General features: G+C 43.2%; 1 protein-coding gene across 4 annotated transcripts in view; it reads left to right on the top strand.

Moving 5' to 3' along the window:
- Positions 1–24,839, top strand: part of COL13A1 (collagen type XIII alpha 1 chain) — a 185,096-nt gene that overhangs the window by 127,094 nt on the left and 33,163 nt on the right. For 2 of the 4 annotated variants that reach the window (XM_019538523.1, XM_019538525.1), the window contains 10 exons: positions 2,780–2,812; positions 5,818–5,844; positions 10,654–10,707; positions 14,335–14,421; positions 15,165–15,209; positions 18,116–18,160; positions 18,840–18,908; positions 19,514–19,537; positions 20,611–20,664; positions 21,242–21,286. In XM_019538523.1, the coding sequence (XP_019394068.1) occupies positions 2,780–2,812; positions 5,818–5,844; positions 10,654–10,707; positions 14,335–14,421; positions 15,165–15,209; positions 18,116–18,160; positions 18,840–18,908; positions 19,514–19,537; positions 20,611–20,664; positions 21,242–21,286 (483 nt within the window). The remainder of the gene's footprint in view (positions 1–2,779; positions 2,813–5,817; positions 5,845–10,653; positions 10,708–14,334; positions 14,422–15,164; positions 15,210–18,115; positions 18,161–18,839; positions 18,909–19,513; positions 19,538–20,610; positions 20,665–21,241; positions 21,287–24,839) is intronic. The other 2 variants (XM_019538524.1, XM_019538526.1) reach the window with 1 other exon arrangement.

Below are 24,839 nucleotides of genomic sequence, written 5' to 3' on the forward strand. Positions count from 1 at the left end.
TGCTTATCTTGCTGGGATCCTATGACCCCAGCTGACTTCCTGCCCTTTGGGCAGGGGGCTGGACTCAATGATCTCCCGAGGTCCCTTCCAGCCCTGATGTCTATGTCTATGTCTATGTCAATTAATCAATTTTGCCAAGTCAGCTTAGGCAGCAGGGGGCCAGACTTGTACCAGCTGCTTACCCACACAGCTCTGCACTTTCAGGACCTTCGTGCCCCAGGCAACCTGTCACTCCATCCAGCAGAAAGAAGTAGATTATAAACACCTGAAAAACTGACACTCAGATCTGATGAAAGACAGGTCTGTTGCTATTTAGGGCATGGACAAAGTCTACCAATTTATTCCAGCTTTTGCTAGAGACAGTGATTATAAACTTTGTGTTCTTTCTCCCAGGCAAACCTACATAATTATATGGATACTGGTTAGTGTATATTTTTTCCCATTTGACCTCAGATACAGTGATAAATATGTAATAACAAGCTTGCCATAGAAATAAAGAAAACATTTTCATACTCACATGCTGCACAGGAGCTGACACTGGCATTAGAAAACTTTCCAGGATACCAGGCTTGAGATTAGAATTTAGGGCCTAATTCTGCTTTCATTTATATCAGCAAGGACATCAAAAAGAATTGGGTCCACATTATCCTACTGCAAAAATATACAGTGACATTAAGACGAGTATGGCAATGCAATCTTTCTGATCCATACAGGTGCGAAGGAGGAAAAGTAAGAGAAACTGTCTTCTTAAAAATAAAAGCTGGAGTTAGGGCAAGACTGTTTTCCAGTCTTACTAACAAGCACGTCTTGACATATTGTGCCATGCATGTAAGGTCTACTCTTCTCGTGATCACCAACATGGACTCCTCTCATGTCTGTCCTTTTCTCCTTCTTTGTTTCTGTTTCTGCCTCCAGGGGGAAAGGGGCATGCCAGGGCTGCCAGGAAGACATGGAGCTAAGGTACCTTAAAAGAAATGGAAAGGAGTGGCATTAGTTCATCGACCCTACCCATACCTCTCAACTGTCCCTGACATTCAGGGATGGCCCTTATTTGGTTTCTTCTTCTCACAATGATTCTTCTCACTTTCTCTACTATTTTCTTTCTGCTTCTAAAATTAAAAATAAAGGGCCTAATTTATCAAAGGGATAATAGGGGAGCCATTTTACTGAACAAATGACCTGCCTATTCCTGGTGCCAGGAGGCTCAATTCTGCAATGAACTGCATGTCCTCTAGTCCCACTGAAAACATCATCAGATCCTTAATGCTTTATTTTGATGAGACCTCCTGATAGTCAGTATTTCTAGGAAATCAGCACGTTGTAAAATGGAAATGAGCATGCTATTGGGCCAACTTCACCATCACAAACTTAAGTTTCTTGCTTGTGTTATTCCACTGAAATAAATGGCATCACACCAGTGTCAAACTGGAATAGGGCAGTGATGAATCAGGGCCCCTGTCTCTGTGTGCTCACTGAAATTAAAAAATAAACATTGGAAAATATCACTGGAATTATTCACTGCAGTTTTAAAGTGGAAACACAAGGAATAGGGATGCTATCTGCCCAGTAAAATCCAAACCCCAGGCCACATGATCCCTTTCATGACTCTGGCCCATACTTACTAAAAACTACTCACCTCTGATACATTTCTGAATGCTTTTTTTCCCCTTTTATTACATAGAATCCCTGATTTCCATCTTCTGTCCTTGTGTTTTTTAGCTTTGTCCCTGATTTCTGTTTCAGAAAGTTGAGAGGTATGATCCTGTCCCACTCTTGCTTCACATTCTTCCCGTTTGAACTTTTCCAAGCTCTTTCTGGCTATGAACTCTCCTGTTCCATCTCTTTTCCTCTTATCTGCTATATCCCCAGTCCCTCTTGTATCCCATTTCTAACCCTGCCTCATTTCCTCCTGCTCTACATCCCTTCCTAGATCTTCATTACCCTTCACATTTGCTTTTATAACTGGAAATGTGTAAAGAACCTAACCTGTACTAACATTTAGTATACAAAGATGTGGTCTGAGCAAGGGAATGATGTTTAAGTTTTGCTTTCACACCATGTCTTTAAGGGAAATATAATCCTACCCACAGGAGCACCTGTCTCAAGGGGGCAGTCAACACCCTTCTCAGTCTCCAGGGGAAGATTACATTCCATAAGCTGTTGGTGGTGTTTTGCTTTGCTTTGCAGAATGATGCAAGAATTTGAGTGCTTGAAAGAGTTTTTTCCCATGGTAGCTGGCTTCATAGATCCCTCACAAAGCTCATACTAAATGTTTTGAATTCTGTGATACTACAGAGCAATGCTGGTGAGCAAGACCAAAAACATTTTTCCCGCTGTTCTGATTTGACCATTTTCAGAGACATTAAAAAAAAAAAAGGACCTGAATTCAAACATTTTAGTTGATAGGGGGTCTTCATGTTTTCTATCTGATTTTCAGTGAGCCAGCACTGCTTCTTGTTGGGTCACAGATCCAATGTGACAGAGTAACAACTACATTTGGAGGAAGGAAATAGTAGTTTCATCTGAGTGGGTTGAGCCTGTGGGGACTTCCATGGCATAGTCTCTTTGTTTTACTAGACAGCAGAGCCACTACCATAAGGAAACTCCCCATTTTGGGGAATAAGGATGGATGTGTGTAGCTGTAGCTGCTACTATGTCTCTTCTGAGATTTGGAAAAGGAGACAAGGATTCCTTTAAACTTTTCACCCAGTGATACTGTTTATGTAAGAATATATATATTTACTTAATTTCAAAGTGTTCTTTCCTCTCTTTCTGTCAGGGGGTTCCTGGAATGGCTGCTGCAGGGATGAAGGTCAGTTTTGCATTAAAGTGCAGCCTGTTAGGCCAGAGTGAGGAGAAGAGGGAAGGTTAGGACATAGATAGGAGAGATAGCTTGTAGTCCTAGATGGATGGCCATTGAGCATGCTGGGAAAGGCAAGGATTAAAAGAAAACACAGACATTAATTGCCTTTCCTGCAATGTCAGGGTAAAGATTCATCCACACAAAATTAGAAACTCAGGATAGATTAAAAAGGGAGAATGTCTATTCCTTTCAATGGGGAGAACTAGGGAACTGTCTACTTAGTTGCTGACACCAGTGAAAGAAGGCCTAAGCCCTTCCCCAGATTGGTCAGCTAAATTTTCCTGTATCCACTCTAAGCCTAATGAAATCAAGAGAAACTTGACTTTTTTTCAGCTCCTCTCAACTCCAAATCTGAACTGTATTTGAACCTCCATATTTCTTGGTTCTATGTTATTTTCTAATAAATATAAATATATAGACATCAGACACACAGACATTTTATATCTAGCCAAATAAATGTCTGCTTAAGTAAACCTTACACCAGGGTTCAGCTACCATGGTGACAGGAAAACCTTTCAAATCAGTAAACGCAGGAATTGCCAGATTAGCTGGCCAAGTGGTGCACAGATGAATTCCAAAACCCACTGAATAATAATAGGGGGTGCGTCTACATGAGACATTTACTGCAGAGCTAAGTAATTAGCTCTGCACTAAAGCATCACCATCAGCATCTACACATGCAGTGCTATTAAGCCAGAGTAAAATAATTAACTCCACTGTAGGACAGTACTGTCCAACACAAATAGTGTCCTATGGTGGATGTATTTATTCCACTGCAACATACGTGTAGATGCTGACTGAGACTGGCTGGGTCATGCTGGCTAGCCCTTCACTGGAGCACCCTCATGCCCCAGTGCCTCTGCAATAGGGGTGTGTGAAGCTTTGGTCGCTGATTCAGAGAAGATTTGGCCCAATTCAGAGGCTAAATCACTGAATCCAATCAAATTGGGAGACCAAAAAACCCCTCCGAATCAATTCGGAGCCTCTGAATCGATTCAGAAAAGATTCAGAGATCTGGAGATTCAGAAGGCAATCTTTAAGGGGAACAGAAACTGAAAAGAGGAAGGGAGAGCAGGCCAGTGCTGTAGCTGGCCAGTGACTGTGATCTTTCCCTGAGTCCCCTTCCAATCAGTGCTCTGGGAAAGGGATGTAGAAACAGCACATAAGCCTCTGTCTGCAGCTTTTCTATCCCTTTTGTGAGCTGTTTCTGCCTGAGCACCCAGAAGGCCCCCTCTTACAAGCTACCATCCCTGCTGGTTTCATCCCACTGTGACATAACACACACAAAGTTATGTCACCAGTTTTGCTTGTCAGGAGGTGCAGTTTCCTAGAAACCCCTGCACCTATCTTCTTGAAACTTGGCAGGCCTCATGCCCTCAAAACGGGCTACCATCCCTGCTGTTTTAATTCAAATCTGCCTTGACACATATGCAACATGCGTTTTGCTTTCAGCAGTTCGAGGTGCAGTTTCCCAGAAACCTCTGCACCTATCTCCTTGAAGCATGGCAGGCTTCATGCCCTCAGAATGAACTATCATCCCTGCTGTTTTCATCCAAATCTGCCAAAGAATGACAAAGTTACAGGTATTTCAGTGATTCCCCATTATAGTCTATGGCCAAATCTCTCTGAATCAGCGCTGAATCTTCTGAAGCCAATTTGGCCAAATTGATTCAGGACAGTGATCCGAATCTCCTAATTGAATCACTGTCCTCCAAATTGGCTGAATCCAAATCAAATACTTCCCTATTTGCACAGGCCTACTATGCAGCACATTAAGCTGGGTGGGAGCAGCCCTGGACTAGCAAGATGCCCCCAGGGTCCCCTGCCAGCCAGGGCTGCTTCACCGCAGTTCAACATCATGCAGTTCCAGGCACACATGTAAACACTGTCCTGGGGAGCAATAAACTTTGGTGTGAACTTTGTGCCAGAGTTTATTGTCTCAAATTAATATCATGTCCCAAGGAAAACATGGACTGCTATGCTTTTATGAAAATGCTTGGAGGAAAGAAGCACTCTTTTTGAGTGGTGATGAAGCCTCTCTCTCCCATTCTTATTGGCTGAGATAGCTTTGCCACCACCACGATCCCACACTTGTAAAGCACTGTACACAAGAAGGAGCCACTTGTAATTGAAGGCTCTGGGTGTTACTGTATACAAATGGTTAGCAATAATAGCAGCAGCAGAAATGCTAAGGCCAGCATAGCTGTGAAGGAAGCAGCTCAGGAAAAAAATGTCAGCATTAGCATATTCCTGAAATTGTGAGAGATCTAACCAGACAATCCCAGACTTCTTGCTATGATCCTTGTTGCATGGCTTTTAAACAGGCAGGCCTTGGAAGTTGTTTCTTGAAAAACAGCTCAAATTGGTTGTACACCTGCACAGTGGCGACATGTAGGGGGTATACAGAGGTGCATGTGCACCCCCTGAGAGCAGTGGCACACCCCCTGACAGCCAGTGCTCCCCACTTAGGCAATGGGCAAGGGGGGCAGGTGAGAGCGCTGGTGCCTACCCCTGCAAGTGCCAGCTTGCGCTTCCGGGTCGGCGCAATTGGCTGTGGGGGGACACCCCCCCAGTTGCTGACTGGCTACTGTGGGGGCACATGCCCCCCCTGACTCAGGAGGCACCAGTTGCCCATGCACCTGCATTTTATCAGTAGTGCTTTCAGCCTATGGCTATATACCATGCCTTCAAAATAAGGACAAAAACAAGAGCCTCATACAAAAACAAATAAAATCAAACGTGTCTCCATTAGCAAGCCTTTAACATTTCCCAAATTGTCTGTATGCCCTGACTTACAAAAATCTAAATTCAAATTAAAATACTGCATCAAGGCATTGGCATGAGGGCTTCTCTGCAAACACTCATTTTTTCTTTTTAGTAGCTCTACATGGGGGTCCACCCCGTGTTTTTTCTTGTCTTCTCACTATTTATTTTTCCATTTTTTCCTCATGCAGGGAGAGCCAGGCACTCCAGGAGAAAAGGTATCACTTGAAATGCATAGCTGTTCCAAATCTGCATTTCCTACATTGTTTGTAGAGTTGGCCCAAGGTCAATATGGTACCTGAGCTTGAGACAAACTGGGCATGTCTACACATTCATTAATGCACCACAGTTACTGTGCATTAAGTTTAGTACTTGGTTAACCAAGTACTAAATCAATGCACAGTAACATGCGCTACTGTGCTCTAGCACTGGCGCATGGGTTTAGAGATGCTTACTGTGCAGTAACCTAAAACTACTGCACAGTCGTGTATTAGCACAGTTTTTGCCCAGCACACTACTGCACATTGTTATTAGGCTACTGCACAGTTAGCATCTTGTGTAGGTACACCTGCTGACTAACTTTTCTTCGTAACAGAGGGAGATGCACATTTTATAGAGACTTCCATATTGCAAATAGTCTCTCTTTGGTTCTTTCCCTTTCCTATTCCTTCCTGCTTTGCCTGTAGGCATATTATTTGGCTCCTCTATTTCTTTTCCTGTCTGTCCTATAGGATATATAGCAACACAGTTTTACTGAAGAGTATGTTACTCACAGTCTCCCAGACCACTCCTCCCCACTTGTACTTGTACCTCCACTAGGCACATGCCCATTTTGTAGCATAAGGATGCAGTCTTTTTCACAGTCATTGTGTAAATTGGTCCTAGGTTTTATGTCCAGTTATATCAATATCATGTAAAACAATGCAGCAAAAAATATTGCAAAAATATCCTTGAATGCTCACAGGAACACAGGGCAGCAAAGTTTTGTTTGATCTTAAGCCAGGTGTGTTGTGCTTTGCAGAGATAATCAGCCATATAACAGATGATTTTTTTTTAATCAACAAGGGAGAACCTGGAGTTCCAGGGAGGATGGGCCCCCCAGGTTTGCCGGGGAAAAGGGGGCAGAGGGTAGGACATTGTGTGTTTGGGCTTGGTTTCTTAGCACTGCTATACTGGGCCGTTCCTCCTCTTTGGCACTGGCTGAAGAGAGACTGTTTTGCGCTGCATTTCTGTGCTTGAAGTGGAATGCTCGTGTCCCATTGTTGATGCTCTCAGTGCATGGGTGGAGTGAGCTTTGTATGTTACTGCTTGCAAGAGACAGAACAAGAAGTGGGAGCAAATTAATTTTTTAAAGGAATTAAGTATTTGGTTTTAGCTTTCTCCTGATAAGTTTTAATTCCAGCAGTAATAACTGACCTGAGGTGCCAGTAATCTGAACACCACTGGAATCAACATGTCTTAAATAATATTTATGCTGAGTCTTTATATGTCCCTTTCTGCTAGGGCCCCCCTTATGACAGCTTCCCATTGGCAATAATCTTTATCTTTAAAGTACATGGGAAAGAAAATAATGCTGAATACAGCCAAAGCAAAAGGCTGGACTCAGAATGGAGTGAGACAACAGGTTATTCAGGAGAGAAAGATCCCTTGATATCCAAACTAATGCACTGATTAACTGAAACAGCTAGATTGTGTGAGCAACACACAATTTTTGCAGGTGCCAGGTAAGTTGCAAGTGGAAATCAGAGCACTTGTACTTCTAAACACCTATTTGTGAGTATAGTCAGGTTATTATTAGTAGAATTTGTTACTGGTAAGTCCATTTTTGCTCAGGACTAAATGTGGATTTCGGTCTTATAAACCCTAGAAAACACAGGGGACTTTTATAAAATGAAGCTGTTTGGAAGTGTTAGGATATGTTCTTTCATCTTGGAACTGCTAAATACCATGTCCCCATCTCTAATCACTACTTACTTCTTTTCAATTATTGACTTCTACTGCCAGCTCCTCAGCATCTCAGAAAACACTCTACATACACTAATGTGTATTCAGCTAGTGGATCAATCTGAACAGGTTCAGACATTCTAGAAATGACCAATATTCTAAACTTGGGAAATGCAAGCCAGCCTATTGTCTTCTCCAGGGAGAAAATCATTAGTTCATGATAACAATGAGTATGTTATGAAGGGAAGAATGACTATTGGGCATTTTGAAAGTTAGAATGTCTTATAAAAAGGCTGTTGTCGGTGGGGGGGTCAGAAGTGTCTAGAACAAATATCTTTTCCTTTAATTAATTGTCATAAGCAATAGCATGCATGCCTTTTCTCAGAGTATTCATGCAAGTACCATGCATGTTAGATATCTGTCCTTGACCTCTGTTGAAATGAATGTACACCAACATGCACAGGTACAGAATATGGCATGCAAGGAAAAAGGCATTCTTTATCTAGAATTCTTGTTTTCTGGATGTTGTTGTTGTTGCAGTAGAGTCACAGACTCTTGATTCTGATTATTTAAGAGCAGGAGTTGGCAATATTTTCCAGCAGTGGGTCAAAATGACCCAGCATGGGTATGAGGTAGGCCAGCACTAGGACTTGGCTGTCTCCACTATTTCTCCCTGCTGTTCAGCTGTAGCGCAACATGGGTTGAGTCCTCTAACCGCCTGACTGAGGCACATTGTGGGCAGTCAGCCCATGTCTTCCACAGAAGCCTGCCACTGCTTGACTGTCACAGAGCAGACAGAGACCCTCACTGCTGAAGCCACAGTTTTGTGGACTGGGCCATAGGTGTCAACTCCTGCTTTATAAAGTTATATATAGCACATTTCCATTGCTTTAAAAAGTAAGTTAACCTGCTTTCAAAATGATGCTGCATATCTATGCACTTTTAAGAAATGCAGGCAAGTAACTGCCTTGTGCATGTATGCTCTTTGCTTATATTAACTTTAAAAAGTTACTAACTTTGAAGAACTAAGAATTACAGGTAAGAAAATATCTCTAACAACAAATGTTACTGTATTAAACCTGTTCTCTGTAAGGCTAAAATATTTGTAAGTGTACTTGCAACAGCAAAGAAGGAAGAGTAAGAAAAAACATGCTAACTATCTTTGCTAACATGCTAACTAAACATGCTAGCTATCTTTACAACAGAACCTCTGGGGAAGTCATTCAAAATACCTTGAATTTGGGCTTAACATTAAAGCCTATACACTATGAACAGACTAGAACAGAAATTTATCCAGAATTTGTCAGGCACTGAGTCTGTTGTGGAACAAACCTCTAAGGCACACAACAAATATTACAGTGAATAAAATAAGGTTGCTTTGCCAAAGTGAACACTGGGTGGCATGCACGTGCCCATTATGCATCCAAACTGTATTTCTCCAGCTGCTCCAATTGCTATTCCTGCTGCATTTTTTGCTTGCTAGTGGTCCTGTCATGAATTATCTATCTGGTCCTCTTCTGTCCTTTTAGCTTTCCATACTCCTGTTTCCACTTCATTTCATTAGCACTGAGCAGTATAGAATGTTATTGCTTTAGAGATGATGCACTGATTTTTAAATAGCAGTGAGGGAAAGATTTGGTGTTATCAATTTACTACAGTATGAACAAATATAATCAAGCAATGGATATATCAAGGGCCTTAAAAAGGGCATAAGCAGCATCTCCAAGATGCCCTTACTGCCAAGTGAGTTTGGAAGTGTGCTTAAAGATATCATTCAGGTTGGGTCGTGCACTGTAGTTGCATTGTAAACAGTTGTGGTGGCAGCAGGAGCAGTAACATCTTTAAAAACTGATGTGGAAAGTTATTTCAGGTGTCACCCCTCAGGCAATGTCTGGTGGTATCACATTATCAAGCCATGCTACACAATGCTATCTAGTCACAAGTGTATGAAGTTTTACGTGGGACCTGATGCTGAAAAAGGCTTTGTATTTGGGTAACTAGTAGAACTTTGTTTTAGAGTTCTTGCAGAGTCAGAGCACTGAGATTCCTGATGAGGTGCAAGATCACCTCAAAGATGACTTCAAGAACTGACACCTCCCAGGGCCAATCTGCAGTGCTGGAAATTATCACAGCTCATTTAAATGCAATGGAAATGAGGATGTGAAGTGTCTCTTTTGCTTGATTCCATGTTAGGATTTTTGTCTGCTGCTAATTTTCAAATATTAATGTGCTGAATGAGAGTGCACTATAGAATGAGCATAACTATAAGTGACAAACAATTAGCAACACCTAGAGCAATCCATGTAAGTGAGTTTGTAAATGTTGGTCTTTAGGACTTTGCAAAAACTACACTTATTAAAATAATTAATGCCTGCATAATAATAAGGTTTAACTAGGGACAAGTCATATGTAAAGAGTTGCCCTTTATAATTATCCTATACCAGCACCTCCCTACCTCCCCCAACCGTTTCATGTTCTGATGCATGTAAATCCAACAGGTTTCTTTGGATTCACACCATACAAAAAGATTGCACCTGGAGGAAAACTAAGGTTTTAATCAAACAAACAATACAAGTCAGGAGGCAAATACTCCATTAAAGTTTAATTCTAAAGTTTGGAATGGCTCTTTACATGGTTGGGTACAGCAGCCTTTTATTGCTAAAAATCTATGGGAAGGAACTGCCAATGCCATTAAGATCATAAAGGATCTATTTGGTAGCCGTGTTGGTCTGAGGCAAAAAGACATGGAAAAATGGGGGGGGGGGGTAAACAAAGAAAGAAATGCAAAAATCTAGAACTATAAGATCATAAGGCATAAGGGGAAAGGATAGCACTGACAGGAGAAAGTGTTAACATAATAAGCAGATCCTGAAGTCTTGGCAAAGAGGCACCTTCCAACTTTGAAAAGTTTGATTGCCTCTTAGAAGAAAATCCCACAGAGAAAAAAAAGAAAAAAAAGAAGGGAGTTTTAGCAATACTCCAGCATTGTAACAGATGACATCTGCCCACCACTTTGGGCTGGCGTTGCAAGGGAGAAAACTCTTTTAAGAGCCAGCCCCTAACTATCTGCTTTTTATCAACAGGGAGAGAAAGGAAAAGCCGGTGATCCTGGCTTGCCTGGGCTCCTCGGACTAAAGGTTTGTCACAATCTCTGACCTATTCTGTCACTTTTCATCCCAGTTTGTTTTCCCCTCAGTATGGCATCAGGCAGCTTGCATCCATGTACGGACCAGCTGCAGGGTTTGCCTATGCTACTGGGTTGTTGCTACTTACTAATGCAGTACTTTGGTATCGGTGCCTCCTGATGTGGACACAGGCATTCAACAGAAGGAGATTGTCTGCTGCAAGAGCTACATCAGCTCCCCTGAAAAAACAAGCTTTGCAGGCAGAAGCCTTCTTCTGTTGGGAGAGCAACACTGGCTATGAGGGCAGAGCTTTATAATATAAATAAGACTGTAGACTGCATGCACACGTACACCCACACTTGCACACATGCATGTAAATGCACATATACAAATACACTGGCATATAGTTACCGTGTTTTCTCTACACTAGCTGCATGGTAGAAGCAGGCTCTTCAGACAAGAAAAACATGATTCTATGGATGGTTCCCCTGAGGAAAGAAGGATAAATTCTTTGGGGACAAGATTCCTCACCCTACCTTAAAATACCTCCCTTTTCAGTAGCTGCAAGCTATCATTTTTCAAGGCCAGTTCAAGCAGCAGCAAAATACTGTACAACTTATATTAACAGTATTATTTAAAATGATTATTCAAGTTTTAAAAATAACTCAGTACCTAGAATGACAACTCTACTGATTTAAAGAAAAAAAACAAGACAAAACAATGTCATGCACCCAGAAATAAAACATTGAGGATCAAATATATGAGGACTTAATGGGGTCAACTCTACCAGAGGCACCAGAGACATACCTATTTTTATAACGATGATGAATCTGGTCTATACAGTAGGAAGGAAGAGCAATTGAAGGGACTTATAGGAAAATCCATTCTTTCATCTTCAGGGCATTGTTTTCAAAATCCAGCTCAGACTAGTGGTAACTGAATATTCTTTATTGGATGCTGTATGTAAAATAAACTAGTGGTTTTAATACAGATCTTAGTATATGTCACACGCCTTCCCCCCAAAATTCAGCCACAACTGGCAGTGATTTTTATTCTTTATGGAAAGTCAGCAAAGAGGCTATAGATTGAATATACTACTGTAAAGTAGGGGTGTACAAAGTGGGTTCTATTCGATTTGGGTTTGGCCCAAATCAGGGACAGTGATTTGATTTGTTGATTTGGATCACTGTCCCCGATTCATTTTGGCTGAATCCAAATCTGAAGATTCGATGCTGATTCAGATAAATCAGCGATTTGGACATAGACACAGCTTTAAATGTTTTTTCTACGTAACTCAAGGTACCAGTGCAGCTCATGAACACTGCAGTGCTGGAGTGGATGAAATGTCCTACAGAAGCGCAGGGGTCCCCCCTACGTGCTCGGTAGCGAACCTGGAAGTGGACCAGAAGTACTTCCAGGCCACTTCCAGGTCTGCCAGGGAGCACGCCAGGGGGCCCCTCCATGACCCCCTGGCTTAGCAATCAGCTGCAGGAGGACCTCAGGTGCCCACCCCCCAGACCCAGGAGGCACCAGTTGCTGAGGCAGGGGGCATGAGGGGCCCCCAGTGCGCTCCCCAGTGGACCCGGAAGTGAACCAGAAGTGCAGTGCTTCTGGCCCACCTCTGGGTCTGCTGCCAAGCACACTGGGGAGTCCCCCATGCTCCTGTGGGACACTCCATGTGCCCCAGCATTGCAGCATTCATGAGCCACCTGCTACCTAGAGGTATGTAGAAAAAACATTTAAAGCTATGTCTATGTCCTAATTGCCAAATCTTTCTGAATTTCTCCAAGTTGATTCAGAGGGTTCCGATTCAACTGGAGAGATTAAAGGGTCCTCTGATTCAATTTGGATTTAGAGATTCAGCCACCGAATTGGGCCGAATCGCTGCTGAAATGAATCAGGGACCGAAGCTTCACACAGCCCTACTGTAAAGGGTCATTGTAGAAAAGGATTCAGGCACAATGAGGAAACACCATGAGCAAATGTACATTGGTACACCCTGTGGGCTGCAAAAGCAGAAAGGAATTCACACGGCAAAGCTATCAAATGTATTGCTGGAGAGGTAGGAGGTGAAAAGCAATAGGAGATGAAAGAAGCTAGATTGGGCCAGGCAGGGAGTTTATCCAGAGTGACTGGGTAAACAGAATGGCTGGATTTTGTGTGATGCTAGAAGGTTCTCCCCCCACCTTCCCCCCCCACAAAGGGGGTCACATATATCACTTCCTGAAGTGAAGAAGTTTTGAAGCACTCCTTGTTAGAGTGCTGGCAGCACAGTACTGTCTGCAGTGCTTTGGCTGAACCTTGTACTCAAATCTGATAATGGAGTGTGTCACGGGGCAGGGTCCTAAGAGTGGCCGTGATCTCTCCTGGCGCCCCCTACTGTCCCAAGTCGGTGTCAATGCACCCTCGTTCTCACCTGACATGTCTTTGATGTTAAGAGTATTAAGAGTATTAAAGGGAGGCTGCCTTTAGTCCTCCTTGACACAGTACCCCTGACGTACTCCAGTTTGTGCCCCGTCTAGGGTGACTTGGTGCCCTCACGCCTTAAGGGCTACGCGTGGCTCCTACCACCCCTAATACCACATCCCAAGCCTTGTGGATGTCCCGGACGTTGTCTAGTCAATTTCTCAGATGGCCTGCATCCTCACAGATGTTCCCTGGCTTCTCCCGTGCTCTCTGCCCACCCTGGGGCCTTGCCTCACAATTGGGGCTCAGGTGGCCATAGTCGTACCTGGCCCTGAATCCCCTCCTTTGGCCTTAACACAAGCACCCTCTGGGGCTTCTCACCATTGGGGCTCAGGTGGCCAAAGCCATGCCTGGCTCCTAAATCCCCTCCTCGGGTCTACAATTCCTGTGGGGGCTCAGGCGGCCTCGACCCTACCTGGCCCCTATTCCACTATCCCCCTTCTCAGGGCTGGGGTCAGTGCATCCCTGAATACTGTGCCCTCTCTAGCACCGGGGTCCCCACACTGCCATGGAGCCCCCCATGAGGCCTCCTCCAACCCCTATCAGCCTCATCCAGTCCTCTGGTGTAACAACAAACAACAGAATGTAATAACATGAGCCAACCGGCTACAATGCAAAGCTAAGCCTCCTGGCTAAAACAAACTCTAAACCATCAGGCCATTTAGCCTCCCAAATCCCTCCCAGGGCTTCCTCCACCCGGTAGCTGTTCAGACCATCGGGCTTCTCTACCCTGCCTGCTTCAGCAGAGCTCTAACTTCCTCAGCTGCCAGAGGGAAACGGTCTCTGGCCTCAGCCTGGCTTGTTTATATAGGCCAGGCTCTGCCCCCTTCTGGTCAGCTGACCAAACTGTGATTGCCCTGGCAACTGGCACCTGTCCCTCTTTCTAGGAGCAGGGCATTTCAGTGCCCTGCGACAGAGTGCTACAGCCAAAGGTGGAGATGCGTTAGCAGCTGCAGCTTTGGCTGGCTTTGTTAGTTTTTACTCTAAACATATTCATTGATAAATAACAAAATAAACTACACCTGCATTCCAGGATATCATCGGGCAGCCAGCTACTGGGGTTACTGCTCACACCTCACCCCCCAACCCACTCTGAAAACAACCAGCAAGGCAGGTGAGGTTACAAGGAGGTGAACAAATTTAATTGACTGGGTTATTTTTCTTTGCCAACAGGGAGAGAAGGGAGATGCTGGTAATGTGCTCGGGGGAGGTAAAGGAGAAGCTGGACCCCCAGGATTACCTGGGGCCCCAGGACCAAAGGTGTGTATATTGCCCCCAACACACTCTATATTTATCTTTTGTATGGGATATGTGCCTTGCATGGAGTGCTGAAGAGAGGGTGAAATTTGCATTCATCTGCACCCAACTGGATTTAGGCCAAGATTTCATAAACTGGCCAGGCTCTACAGGGTTCTTTAGTTTGTTATTTTAAACATCGAAGGCTACAACATGTATTAACTGAATTTGTAGGGAAACAACCCTACTTGTGTTTAAATTATTTTTCTACAGGGGCTGTAAATGAACAATCCCCCACAATCACCACCAGTTTTTGATGCCATATGTGCCAGATGAGACAGGGTGAACATTGTGTACCAGAACTCTGAGATCTTCAGAGAACCAACTCTTATCCATACTTTCCTTCCCAGACAATTAGCAGATCAGAAATCCTGCTTAATGGCAAAGGACAGTTAAAGGATTTAGTTTCCTAAGACTGGCTCCATTCAGGATGTGTTAAGAGGTGTGTTAATGGGCTGAATTCTGATACTTTCACTCATGCTGAGTCATACCTTTATCCAGAAGTAGTGGAAAAATGGGAACTTACCCCAGATATTGAGACTGCCAAAAGAAATCTGAATGTTAAGATAGTATAATTCTACCTATCTTAGTGGAATTCCATCAATTTTAATTGTTATCAGGCTTAATCATTTCACCATTGTTGAAATCGCTCTTTTCTGCACATTTATGTTGATCTGTTCCTTCCCCCACTCCCAACTTTTTTTAAGGGAGAAGCTGGTGACATTGGCCAGCCTGGACTGCAGGGAGAAAAGGTATGAAGGGAATGGGAACAAATGGGACCTCTGAGAAGGATTCCAAGACAGGGAGCTCAGTTAAAATGCAGCAATTGGGAAAAATACTGTTTTGCAGCTGTTTCCCCTAATCAAATAGCTGATTGCTATAGCCAATCATGGAAAGAAAGATATATATTTTCCTATACACATTACATTTTCTGCAACCTCTCATGTGCAAAGCAAACAGAATATCATTAACCAACTGGCCCGTGAGCCCAAGTCCTAGACACAACAGTATTTCTGGGAAGCAGAAAGACATGCAGTGCTAGAGGGCAGGTAGTGGGATTGGCTGGCACACCATCCCACATTTAGCTGTTGCCACTGCATAAGCTAACCAAATGGGGTACATCCCAACATTTTGGTCACCCACAGCAGGACAGAGGAGCCAAGGGACTGTGGAAAGGGACATATAGAAAAAGCTGTGTGGAAAAAAAGGCTTGCAGCACAGAGGAAATGCTGATCTCAAAGGCTAGGGACAGACATTACACATAAACCAGTTTAAGTGATCAGAAACTGGTTTAAACCTATAACATAACAAATTCTGTGCACATAAGGCAGTTTGAAAATTGCCAAAACCGGTTTGAGGGAAATTTGGTTGAATGTAGTATCTGACTTAATTGATTTGGGTCAAACCGGTTTAATGCAATGTCAGCCCCAGGCCCCTTTCTGCTTTAAGTTAAATCAGAGTCCCCCAGCATCCTGGCACACTCTCTTGGCTGGGCAAGGCTCTCTGCTCCAGAGAGCTGGGCTGGCCCCTCCCCTTTGCTCCCTGGCTGCAGCTCTGGCAAAGACTGCTGGTACTGCAGGGTCTGGCTGGCTTCCTCCTGCTCCCCCACTCCCCTTCACCACTCCCTGATGAAGCAGGGATCCCCCCTCCCCTCTGCCTTACACAGACACCTCTCAGCATTAGCTAGCATACCACATGTAGGCTATGGTCTGTGCTGTGGGAGACAGAAAAAGGCAGACAGGACTGTGTCAATTTAGGGCTTTGTGGAGCTAATCAACAGGTAGCTGGTAATGTCCCTCCATTCCTTTCTTGGAAAAGCTGTTCAAGAAGAGCTTGAACTAATGGAGCGAGGCTGTTGTTTTCTTAAAGAGCTGATAAACACTGAGTTAGGGGTGATAACACTATGTAGGGAACTCCCTGCTGGGCTGTGGGGTGGGGGGAGAAGTGGGCTCCCTAATCAGAACATCCTGCTGGGGCCTGGCTATACCCTGCCTCAGCTCAGCACTGTAAAAGGGAAGGGAGGGCTGTTCTAGTGCTCCTCAGCTTCTAGCCTGAGACACCACAGGCATGTGCTTGCATTTTTTCATTCCAGAGGGGATGTCTGTACAGTTACAAACTGGTTTAGCCTAGCCAGGTTAGACTAACCAGCAAAGATTAAATCAGCTCAGGCTTAGGCTTTTTGAAACTCTGTCCCTAGCCAAAAAGAAATGCATCAGGAACTGGGATTAAAGGGTCAAGACGACAGGGAAGATCAAAATCATTTTAAGTCTTCTGGGTTCTCACTGGGCTAACCACCTCCTCAGAACAGTCTGTGAACATCATACTAAGGTATAAAGAATGTTAAAAATATCTTGCTCTGTGGAAAGTGTTGCTTCGTCTACTCCAAAGCTATAATATTAGCTATATTTCCTACTGCATTGAGTGTTATTCAAAATGACAAGAAGCTTAATTTACTGCCTAATATGTTAACGTAGCATGTGTGATTGTGGATAATGGTTCCCTTATGGAACATGAGTTTTCTGTTCTCATCTGAAAACCATACAAGATTATCAGTTTACCAAATTATCAACTGCAAGATACTTGCATATAGGATTTCATATCCATATAGTGAGAGTGTGCATGTAATTGTATTGAGGAATGTATATTGAAAAGAAATAATATAAAGGGCCAAATATGCAACAGAGTATAAGGGAAATTATTCTGGTTTGGTGTCCTCCCTACATTTGCATGGACAATGTTTTGATATAAATCAAGGTGCTAATTATTTTCCATCTTTGAATGTGATGTCTAAGAGTAGCGAATGGAGCATGTAGGAGGATCAGTCATTTAGTGTTACTTATCATCGGAAAAACACCATATGGCTTCTTTACGTCCAGCTCTCTGACCTGAAAGTATCAGTTTTGTTTAGCAACATTTTTTGCTGTAAACAAGAATCTCAGGCACTGCAAAAGGGGTTGATATGTAGTGATGTAATGGACAGGAAAACCATGCTATTATTTTCACCAATGGCATTGAACAATGAGACATGAGGAAGGGAATCATGATACCTGAAAGCTTGTTGTCTATCCCAACCATGCAGTTGGTCTAATAAAGATATAATCCATGAAAATTCATGCCATTGAAAAATGAGAGCATTTCTTCCTGTAAGAATCACTTCACTCGATGTACATTTAGCATTCTATGTCAAGTGTCCCAACATCTAAATCTGACCAATGCCATGGGAATAATTAATTTTTCAGTTTTGGCAGCTGAACTGGAAAAAATCATTAAAACGTCATTTGGGGTCACATTTGAAATGAAATTTTATTTTTATTTTTCAGCAAACTAAAAAGGGATCGTGTCAGGATGTTGCATTTAACCTGAAACAAGTTATATGTTTTGCTCATTCCAAAACGAAGGATTTTGTTTATTGGCTAATTGTTAATAGATTTAAAGGGGTAGTTTCCCAAGGAGAGAGTAAGGAATTATAATTCCATCTGTGGGATATGAACCTGAGGAGACAAAATATGCTCAATCCCTTTTCGAGGGTCAGTTTTAGAACACAGACTAGCTCTATGCTACCTCACAGAGACAGCAGAAAACTCCAGACATCAAGAGCCTCTGAAGTTTAGGTTTATAAAATAAGGTGCATTGACATGCAGTGCCCTTTTTATTACAGGGAGAACCCGGTGCACCTGGAGATCATGGACCCGTTGGTCCAAGGGTAGGTGCCACTTACCCAACTAACCTGGGTCTTCCTTTATGAAAAAAATGAGAAATATTAGAAAGAGCAAATGACAATATGTCTGATCCTAATGTGTACCTAAGCTACACCAGAGTGCACTTTGTGTTTCTTTTGTCTCCCAAAATCCCGTTACCATAATTAAATTTGTTTATAGTTAGTTTGTCTTGTCATAATGGGGGAAAGCAGCTGAAGCCTACTTGTAAGTCTCACCTATACTACCTAGTTTGGGGCATCAACAGCTGAATGTATATGCTCTGTACAGGTGCTTGGCCAATATGTGTCAACCTGAGCACTCATATTTATCTGTTCAAATGTGAAAATTGCCACAGGTCAAATTTCTGAATTCTGTTCCACAGCTTAGTTATTCAGCAGAACAACTGAGCTAGCAGCAATGCTGATCCTCTTTGTACTACATACTGATGTTGGATAGCCACAAAAATATCCCCATAGGTATATCTATTGATCATTCTTTAAACTTAAATTTTAAAAAATATAGGCCATGAAATTGCTTCCCTAAGCACATCCCCCCCTCCCCTTCACACCATGGTGAACATCCGTATTTCAGCTCAGAGAAGATTATGGGGGAACTACATCCTTGGGCAACTCTGCTCTGTATTGGCTGGTTGAGCCCTGACTGGAGTTCTGATTCATTTTATAGGGTCCCAAAGGAGAACCAGGAAAGGATGAAATGGTGGATTATGATGGTAATATCAATGATGCTCTACAGGTGAGGAACTGCTACATGTATCTTGGGAGCCATGTTCAGTGACTTCTGGAGTAAGCTGTTCATTATTTTTTGAGGGATCTTTTCTTAGACACCCTAGCTCTTTCTAGCTCATTTTGCTCTGGGGCAACTGAGAGCTCTTCAGCAAAGTTGCAGGCTAGTACCCTAAGTGATGGAGTTCTGGGAGATGGTTGGACCAAGGAACAAATGCACTCTTGTGCCCCAGCCAGCCACTCCAGCATCTACATATGCACTGCTATGGAGTTTTTACTCCACAGCAGGATAGTATTTGTATTTACTAGTACTATCCTGCTGACATTAGTTTACTGCAGCCTAACAGGGATGGACGTGTAGACACCAATATGTTTACTGCAGTGCTAATTAGTCAACTGTGGAGTAAACGTCTAACGAAGATGCATCAAGTATGGACAAAACTAAACATGTCAGTTTGGTCCTTCCTAGTTCTTCTTCCATAATAAGAGTAATGAATATTATTCAGTATACATGATGCTTTTATGCCATTACTGATAAAAGAAAACAAATAAAAATCACTTAACTTTCAAGTTGTAATTTTATTTCTGTTTTACTCCTTCCTTTATAATTTTTAGGAAATACGAACCTTGGCCCTGATGGTGAGTCTGTATTCTTGACTGGGTATTTTGTTTTTGGACAAGCAAATGGAATTTAGTTGTAAGCAAAGTGGACAAAGTCAGACAAACTGGCACAAACTTTTTCAGTCATGGCCTGAGACATAGCAATGCTGACAGCCAAAAAGACATGTTTTGTGTTATATTCTTGTACTAATATTTCCCCTGCTTTGTAAATGCAGCACTGGGCTCTTAAGGCACTCAGCAAGGTTGGCCTAAATGAGGAGAACCCAGTGGAAGTCAAAAGGGGCCCAGGCTGTGCTATTTTCAAGGCCCATTGAAAACTTCATCTCTTTAAAGCAGGCTTTTCCCCAGTAACAGGAATATATAATTGTTTGGCACTTACTTTTGGAAGATAACTAACAAATATTCCTCTGGAGAGGTGAAGAATTAGGGCAGTCATCAGCCTTTTGTTACTCTGATGTCTAATTTTGCATGTAACACCTATGTAAATGTGCACATTAGGAGCCATATGTCAGCTAATTTTTTTAAGTAACCTTTTATTTTGGGTGCTTCAGGTGTCAAGTGCCCTGCTTTGTAGTAACAAATGTGTTAAATTAGGCACACAAAAACTGAGGCATCCAGAATCTTTGTCCACTTCAAAGTTTTTGAAGAGTTTTTGAAGCCATTTGAACACATGATGAATTTGGGATAAAAGTTACTGTTAATTAAACTCAACCTCCACTAAGGAACTTAGCAAGCTAACATTTTCCTATTATCCACATTTTCTATCTGGGTACCATTTTTCTGTTAATAGAAAAAACTCTTGTTATCAGCTGTAAATAGAGATTTAAAGTCACTGTGTTTTCTGAAGCAGCTAAAAAGAACTGTTGTTTTCATAGCAATGTTTTTTTGTGTGCAAGAAATACTATATAGCTACAATTTACTTTGAATTATCATTGCTGATTATTCAGGAGCCTCTGGCTTACTCATTAGTCCCACTGGATATGTTTAAAGGAAACACCGCTGTTCTGTTCCACTATTTGAAGAGCTGTTTGGGTTTAAAATAAAAAAAAAAAACTTTGACTTATTGTGAAAATGAGCTTTTTCTTGCTTAGGGACCTCCTGGACTTCCAGGAGCAGCTGGACCCCCGGGGCCACCAGGACAAAAGGTACTACCTGTCCCCTTGTGACGTGTGAATAGAGATCTAGAAAAGCATGAGAATCTAAAGATTAGAATAGTGTTGCAGCTGCTGTATTCTATGTCTGCCTCTAACACACATTCTACACCTTACAGTCCCTTAAGTCATTTCATTCTCCTTCCTATATCTCATGTCCTGAAATCCTGTGCTCCCACTATATGAAGGCACAGATGTGATTGAAGAAAGTCTATAATTCTTTCTACCCCCATTTTCCTTCAACTGACTGCGTACTGTAGCTAACCTCAGTACCTGGATTACGTTGTATTTATAACATAGTTCAGACCTTAATCTGCCAGTCAGCATGAAAAACTATGCAATGATGAAGTTGTTATTAACCCCTATAATGCTTATGTGGTTGAGTCCTGTTATCTTAAGCTTTTGACCCCTCTGTTTTTGTAATTATTAGCAATGAGAGCCTGGCTGCCCCCTGAGGTATCAGTGCTGATTATTTCTGACACCCAGCCCTGTTCTCTGATTTCTAAGCCCAATGTAAAAATAGGCAAAACAGTACTTTTAAAAAAATGTTTTGTGGTGTTTTTTTATTTAGGGTGAAATTGGCTTGCCAGGGCCTCCTGGGCATGATGGGGAAAAGGTAAGATGAGTAGTTCCTTATGTACATATTTATTAAAACTTTATTCTGTTGCTAGCTTTGGCATTGTACAAGATAACTGGTAGTAGTTTGAGTTGTTTGAAACATGCAAAAATGGTCCACTTTTCCATTAAAATTCCAAATTTAAACAAAAATGCTCAATAACATTTTGAAAAGTTTTAACCAACATGGTAGATATGCTGGAACAAGATTAATTCTAGTGGAAAGTGTTGCAAAAATCTCTTTCAAATTTTATCTTGGAGATAAGGGGACATGAACAATTGAACTGTGGAATTTCTTTACCAGCTCTCATAACAATAATTTATTAAAAATCAGAAATGCATGGCTAAGAATTATTTAGCCACATACTGATTCACGTGTATATTTTTTTGTGGGTGAAAAATATAGGGCCTGATTCACCTCAAACATGCCTGATGAAAGAGCCCCCTAATGTGGTGCTTAATAGAGCTGTGTGAACCTTTGAGTGCTGATTCGATTCGGAGGAGATTTAGCCCCATTCGGAGGCCGAATCTCTAAATCCACACTGAATCAGGGGACCAATTAAAAGGTCCTAATCAATTCAAGGCTCTCTGAATTGATTTGGAAAACATTCAGAGTGCTTCAGTGACTCGGGCAGTCCCCGACCACTGCAGCAGGGAGCTGGACCTGGACTCTGAGCTTGTAAGTAAGGGGTGGGGGGGCTGGAGGAGGGGGGAGGGAACCATGGCCCCATCCCCTGCCTTCTCCCCTCCCCCCCAACTCCCACACACTCTCCCATCCCCTCTCCCCCATGGCTCCCTGGGCCACCCCAGCTCCCGACCCTTTATGAAAGGAAAACTTAAAAAAAACCCAAACTCACCAGCTCCTGCAGCAGCCTTGGGGCTTGTGACAAAGCCCCCACACAGTGCGGGGCAGCAGGAATCACTCCACTGCTGGGCAGGAACTGGTGACTCTGGGGTTTGGGGGGAAGGTGTTTCTTAAAGGGCCAGAAGCTGGGGTGGGCAGAGCAGCCATGCGGGGGCTGGGAGAATGCATGGGGATCAGGGGACCCATGGCAGAGCCCCCCATGCAGCATGGGGCAGTGGGGGGCAGTGGGGATCGCCCCCCTCTGGGCAGCATCTGGTGAGTGGGTTGTTTTTTTTTTCCAAAGAGCCTGGAGCTGGGGCAGGCAGGGGAGGCATTGCCGGGGCTGGGAGAGTGGGCAGGGGATGGGGCCTGTCTGATTCGGCGGATTCAGCAGCAGCCAAATCTCTGAATCAGATTCAGCCAAATCAATTCAGGACAGTGATTTGAATCGAACCAAATCAGCCCAATCCAAATCTGAAGTGAATGTAGCTACTTCGCACAGGCCTAGTGGTCTGACTCATGACTCATATTTAATTTATGTGAAAGCAGAGCACATCCATTGGGGTTGCTAGCTGCTGAACACTCTGGTTCTGGAAGGATTTAAGTAGCAGCATAGATAACCTTAATTCAGCACAGTGCTTAAACATATTAAGCTGTTCACATCCTTACAGGGGAATACATACTTAAATAATTTGCTGAACTGTAGTGTCAGGACTTAATCCCAAATCCTTTGGTGTTGATAGTAAGCTTTCTATTGATTTTCATGGGCTAGATTAATGGTTCTCAACCTTTTTTGTACCAGGACTCATTTGTAAACACCAGTGGCCAGTCCCAACTCAGTGCCCCTCACTCCTGACCCACTGCTCCCCACCCCCAGGCTTCAGCCCCCTAGTGTGTGGGGCTGGGCGGAATGCATGGGGCATGGGGGTCCCCAAGCAGCCCCTTGCAGGCTGGAAGTCTGCCAGCCTGCAAGGAAAAAGTCAGAGTTTCCCATGTTTTTCTCCTTTAAAGAAGAGTCCATTTTTCAAGTTTGTTCCATTTTTAAAGCTTGTTTGTGAGCCTTTCATATATTCTTGCAACCCACTTTTGGGTCACGACCCATAGGTTGAGAAACACTGGGCTAGAGCTTTACAGGATTGAGTCCAGAATGTTCAGCAGTTAGCAGGATTGAGCCTGAAATTAATAGTTATAAAAATAACTCTCTTTTCTTAGCTTCCCTTATACACAGACTCTGCCTCTGCCCTTTTACTTGACATTCAAACCCTCTTTTACATGGATGTGGAGACAAACTACATAGAGTAAGGCTCTGTGATGCGGTTTCTTTGTACTATTTCTGTGGCCTGCATATGTCAGCCTTATGTAACAAAACTGCAGTAGTTTCAGTGTTTTCAAGCCACTTTCCAAAGATGTTTAGGTAGAAAAGATGAATTCTCCATGACATGACCTAACCTTCGAGGCCAGCCATGGTACCCCCTAGCAGCCCGACTTGTCCTTCTTTGCTCTCTTCCCCACTGCCCTGCAACTTCCTGCCTCTTGCCTGCCACACCTTGTATTAAGGTAATGGGGGAGGCTTTCTCCCAAGGCCTGATGAGTTTCTTCAGGGCTTTTTCTCTTAGCTCAGTCCCTGTGCCTTCCGAGTCCCTAAACTCCATTCCTAGGACTTTTCTGCCCCACACCCAGTCCTTGGGGCCTGTCTCTAGTCCTGCTTCCCTATGCACCCCCTTTCAGACAGTCCTCAGAGTTTTTCTACTTTCTCACACAGGCAGGGTCATATAAACCCTAAACATTGATCCCTGGCCTTAGTTTTGCCTCAGGCACTATAATAATAGCCTCCAGCCACACTTATTACTCTGATTTCATTTATGGGGCCTCCTGGCCATTTCTTTAAAGCAGCTTATCCCAGCCTTAGGCCCCTGATCTTTGTGCTGCTTTTTATCTGTCTGTCCCTTGCAGGGCTCAAAGAAGTAGCTACCTCCTAGAGGTCCCTGTGGGCTCCAAACCACCCCCATAGCCACAACTCAAGCTTCCATTCAACCAAAACCCAAATGCATACCACAAAACTGTTTATTCTTCTGAAGCTCTCCACAGAGCTTCCTCCCTTTCTGAGGATTTGGGCTTTGCTGGGCAAATCTGAACCTCAAGCTCATGTTTATATGGCCCCTTGCTCCTTCCTCTTTTGCTCATCTGACCCAGCTCTCTGTTAACAGGGCCCAGTTTAATCAGCCTTCTGCTGTCTGCCGTCTGGATCCTGCAGCCCATTCAGCTGTGCTATTTGTACCTGTGTAACCTGGGTACACCCAAGGGTGTGCCCTATTCTCAACAGGATGGGATGGGTAGGCAGGAGGGGGTGCTGTGAGAGGGATGCCAGAATTTTGAGTGAATCCCTCTTTCCTCTGTAGAGTTAGCCAAAGCCCAAAGTTCTTAACTATATACAATTTATTGAATTATAATATACATAAACATAAAACTAAATACCATATACATATATTTACACAGTGAACATTAACCAATAACCAAAGTCAAACCCTAAATAACACTATTTACAACATCACAATACAACATTTCAATTACAAAATGTAAGGTGCAAACATGAACAATCTTAATAACATCTATTCCTTAATATAGTCCCTGACCCATGGCAAGAGATAGATAGTCCTCCTTCCAATGGGGTCCCTTCGGGGGGTGTCCAGGAAGCACCTCCCCTTAGGGC

The sequence above is a fragment of the Crocodylus porosus genome, unplaced genomic scaffold, assembly GCF_001723895.1.
Source record: "Crocodylus porosus isolate Cpor-Errol unplaced genomic scaffold, CroPor_comp1, whole genome shotgun sequence".
Classification (NCBI taxonomy): domain Eukaryota; kingdom Metazoa; phylum Chordata; order Crocodylia; family Crocodylidae; genus Crocodylus; species Crocodylus porosus.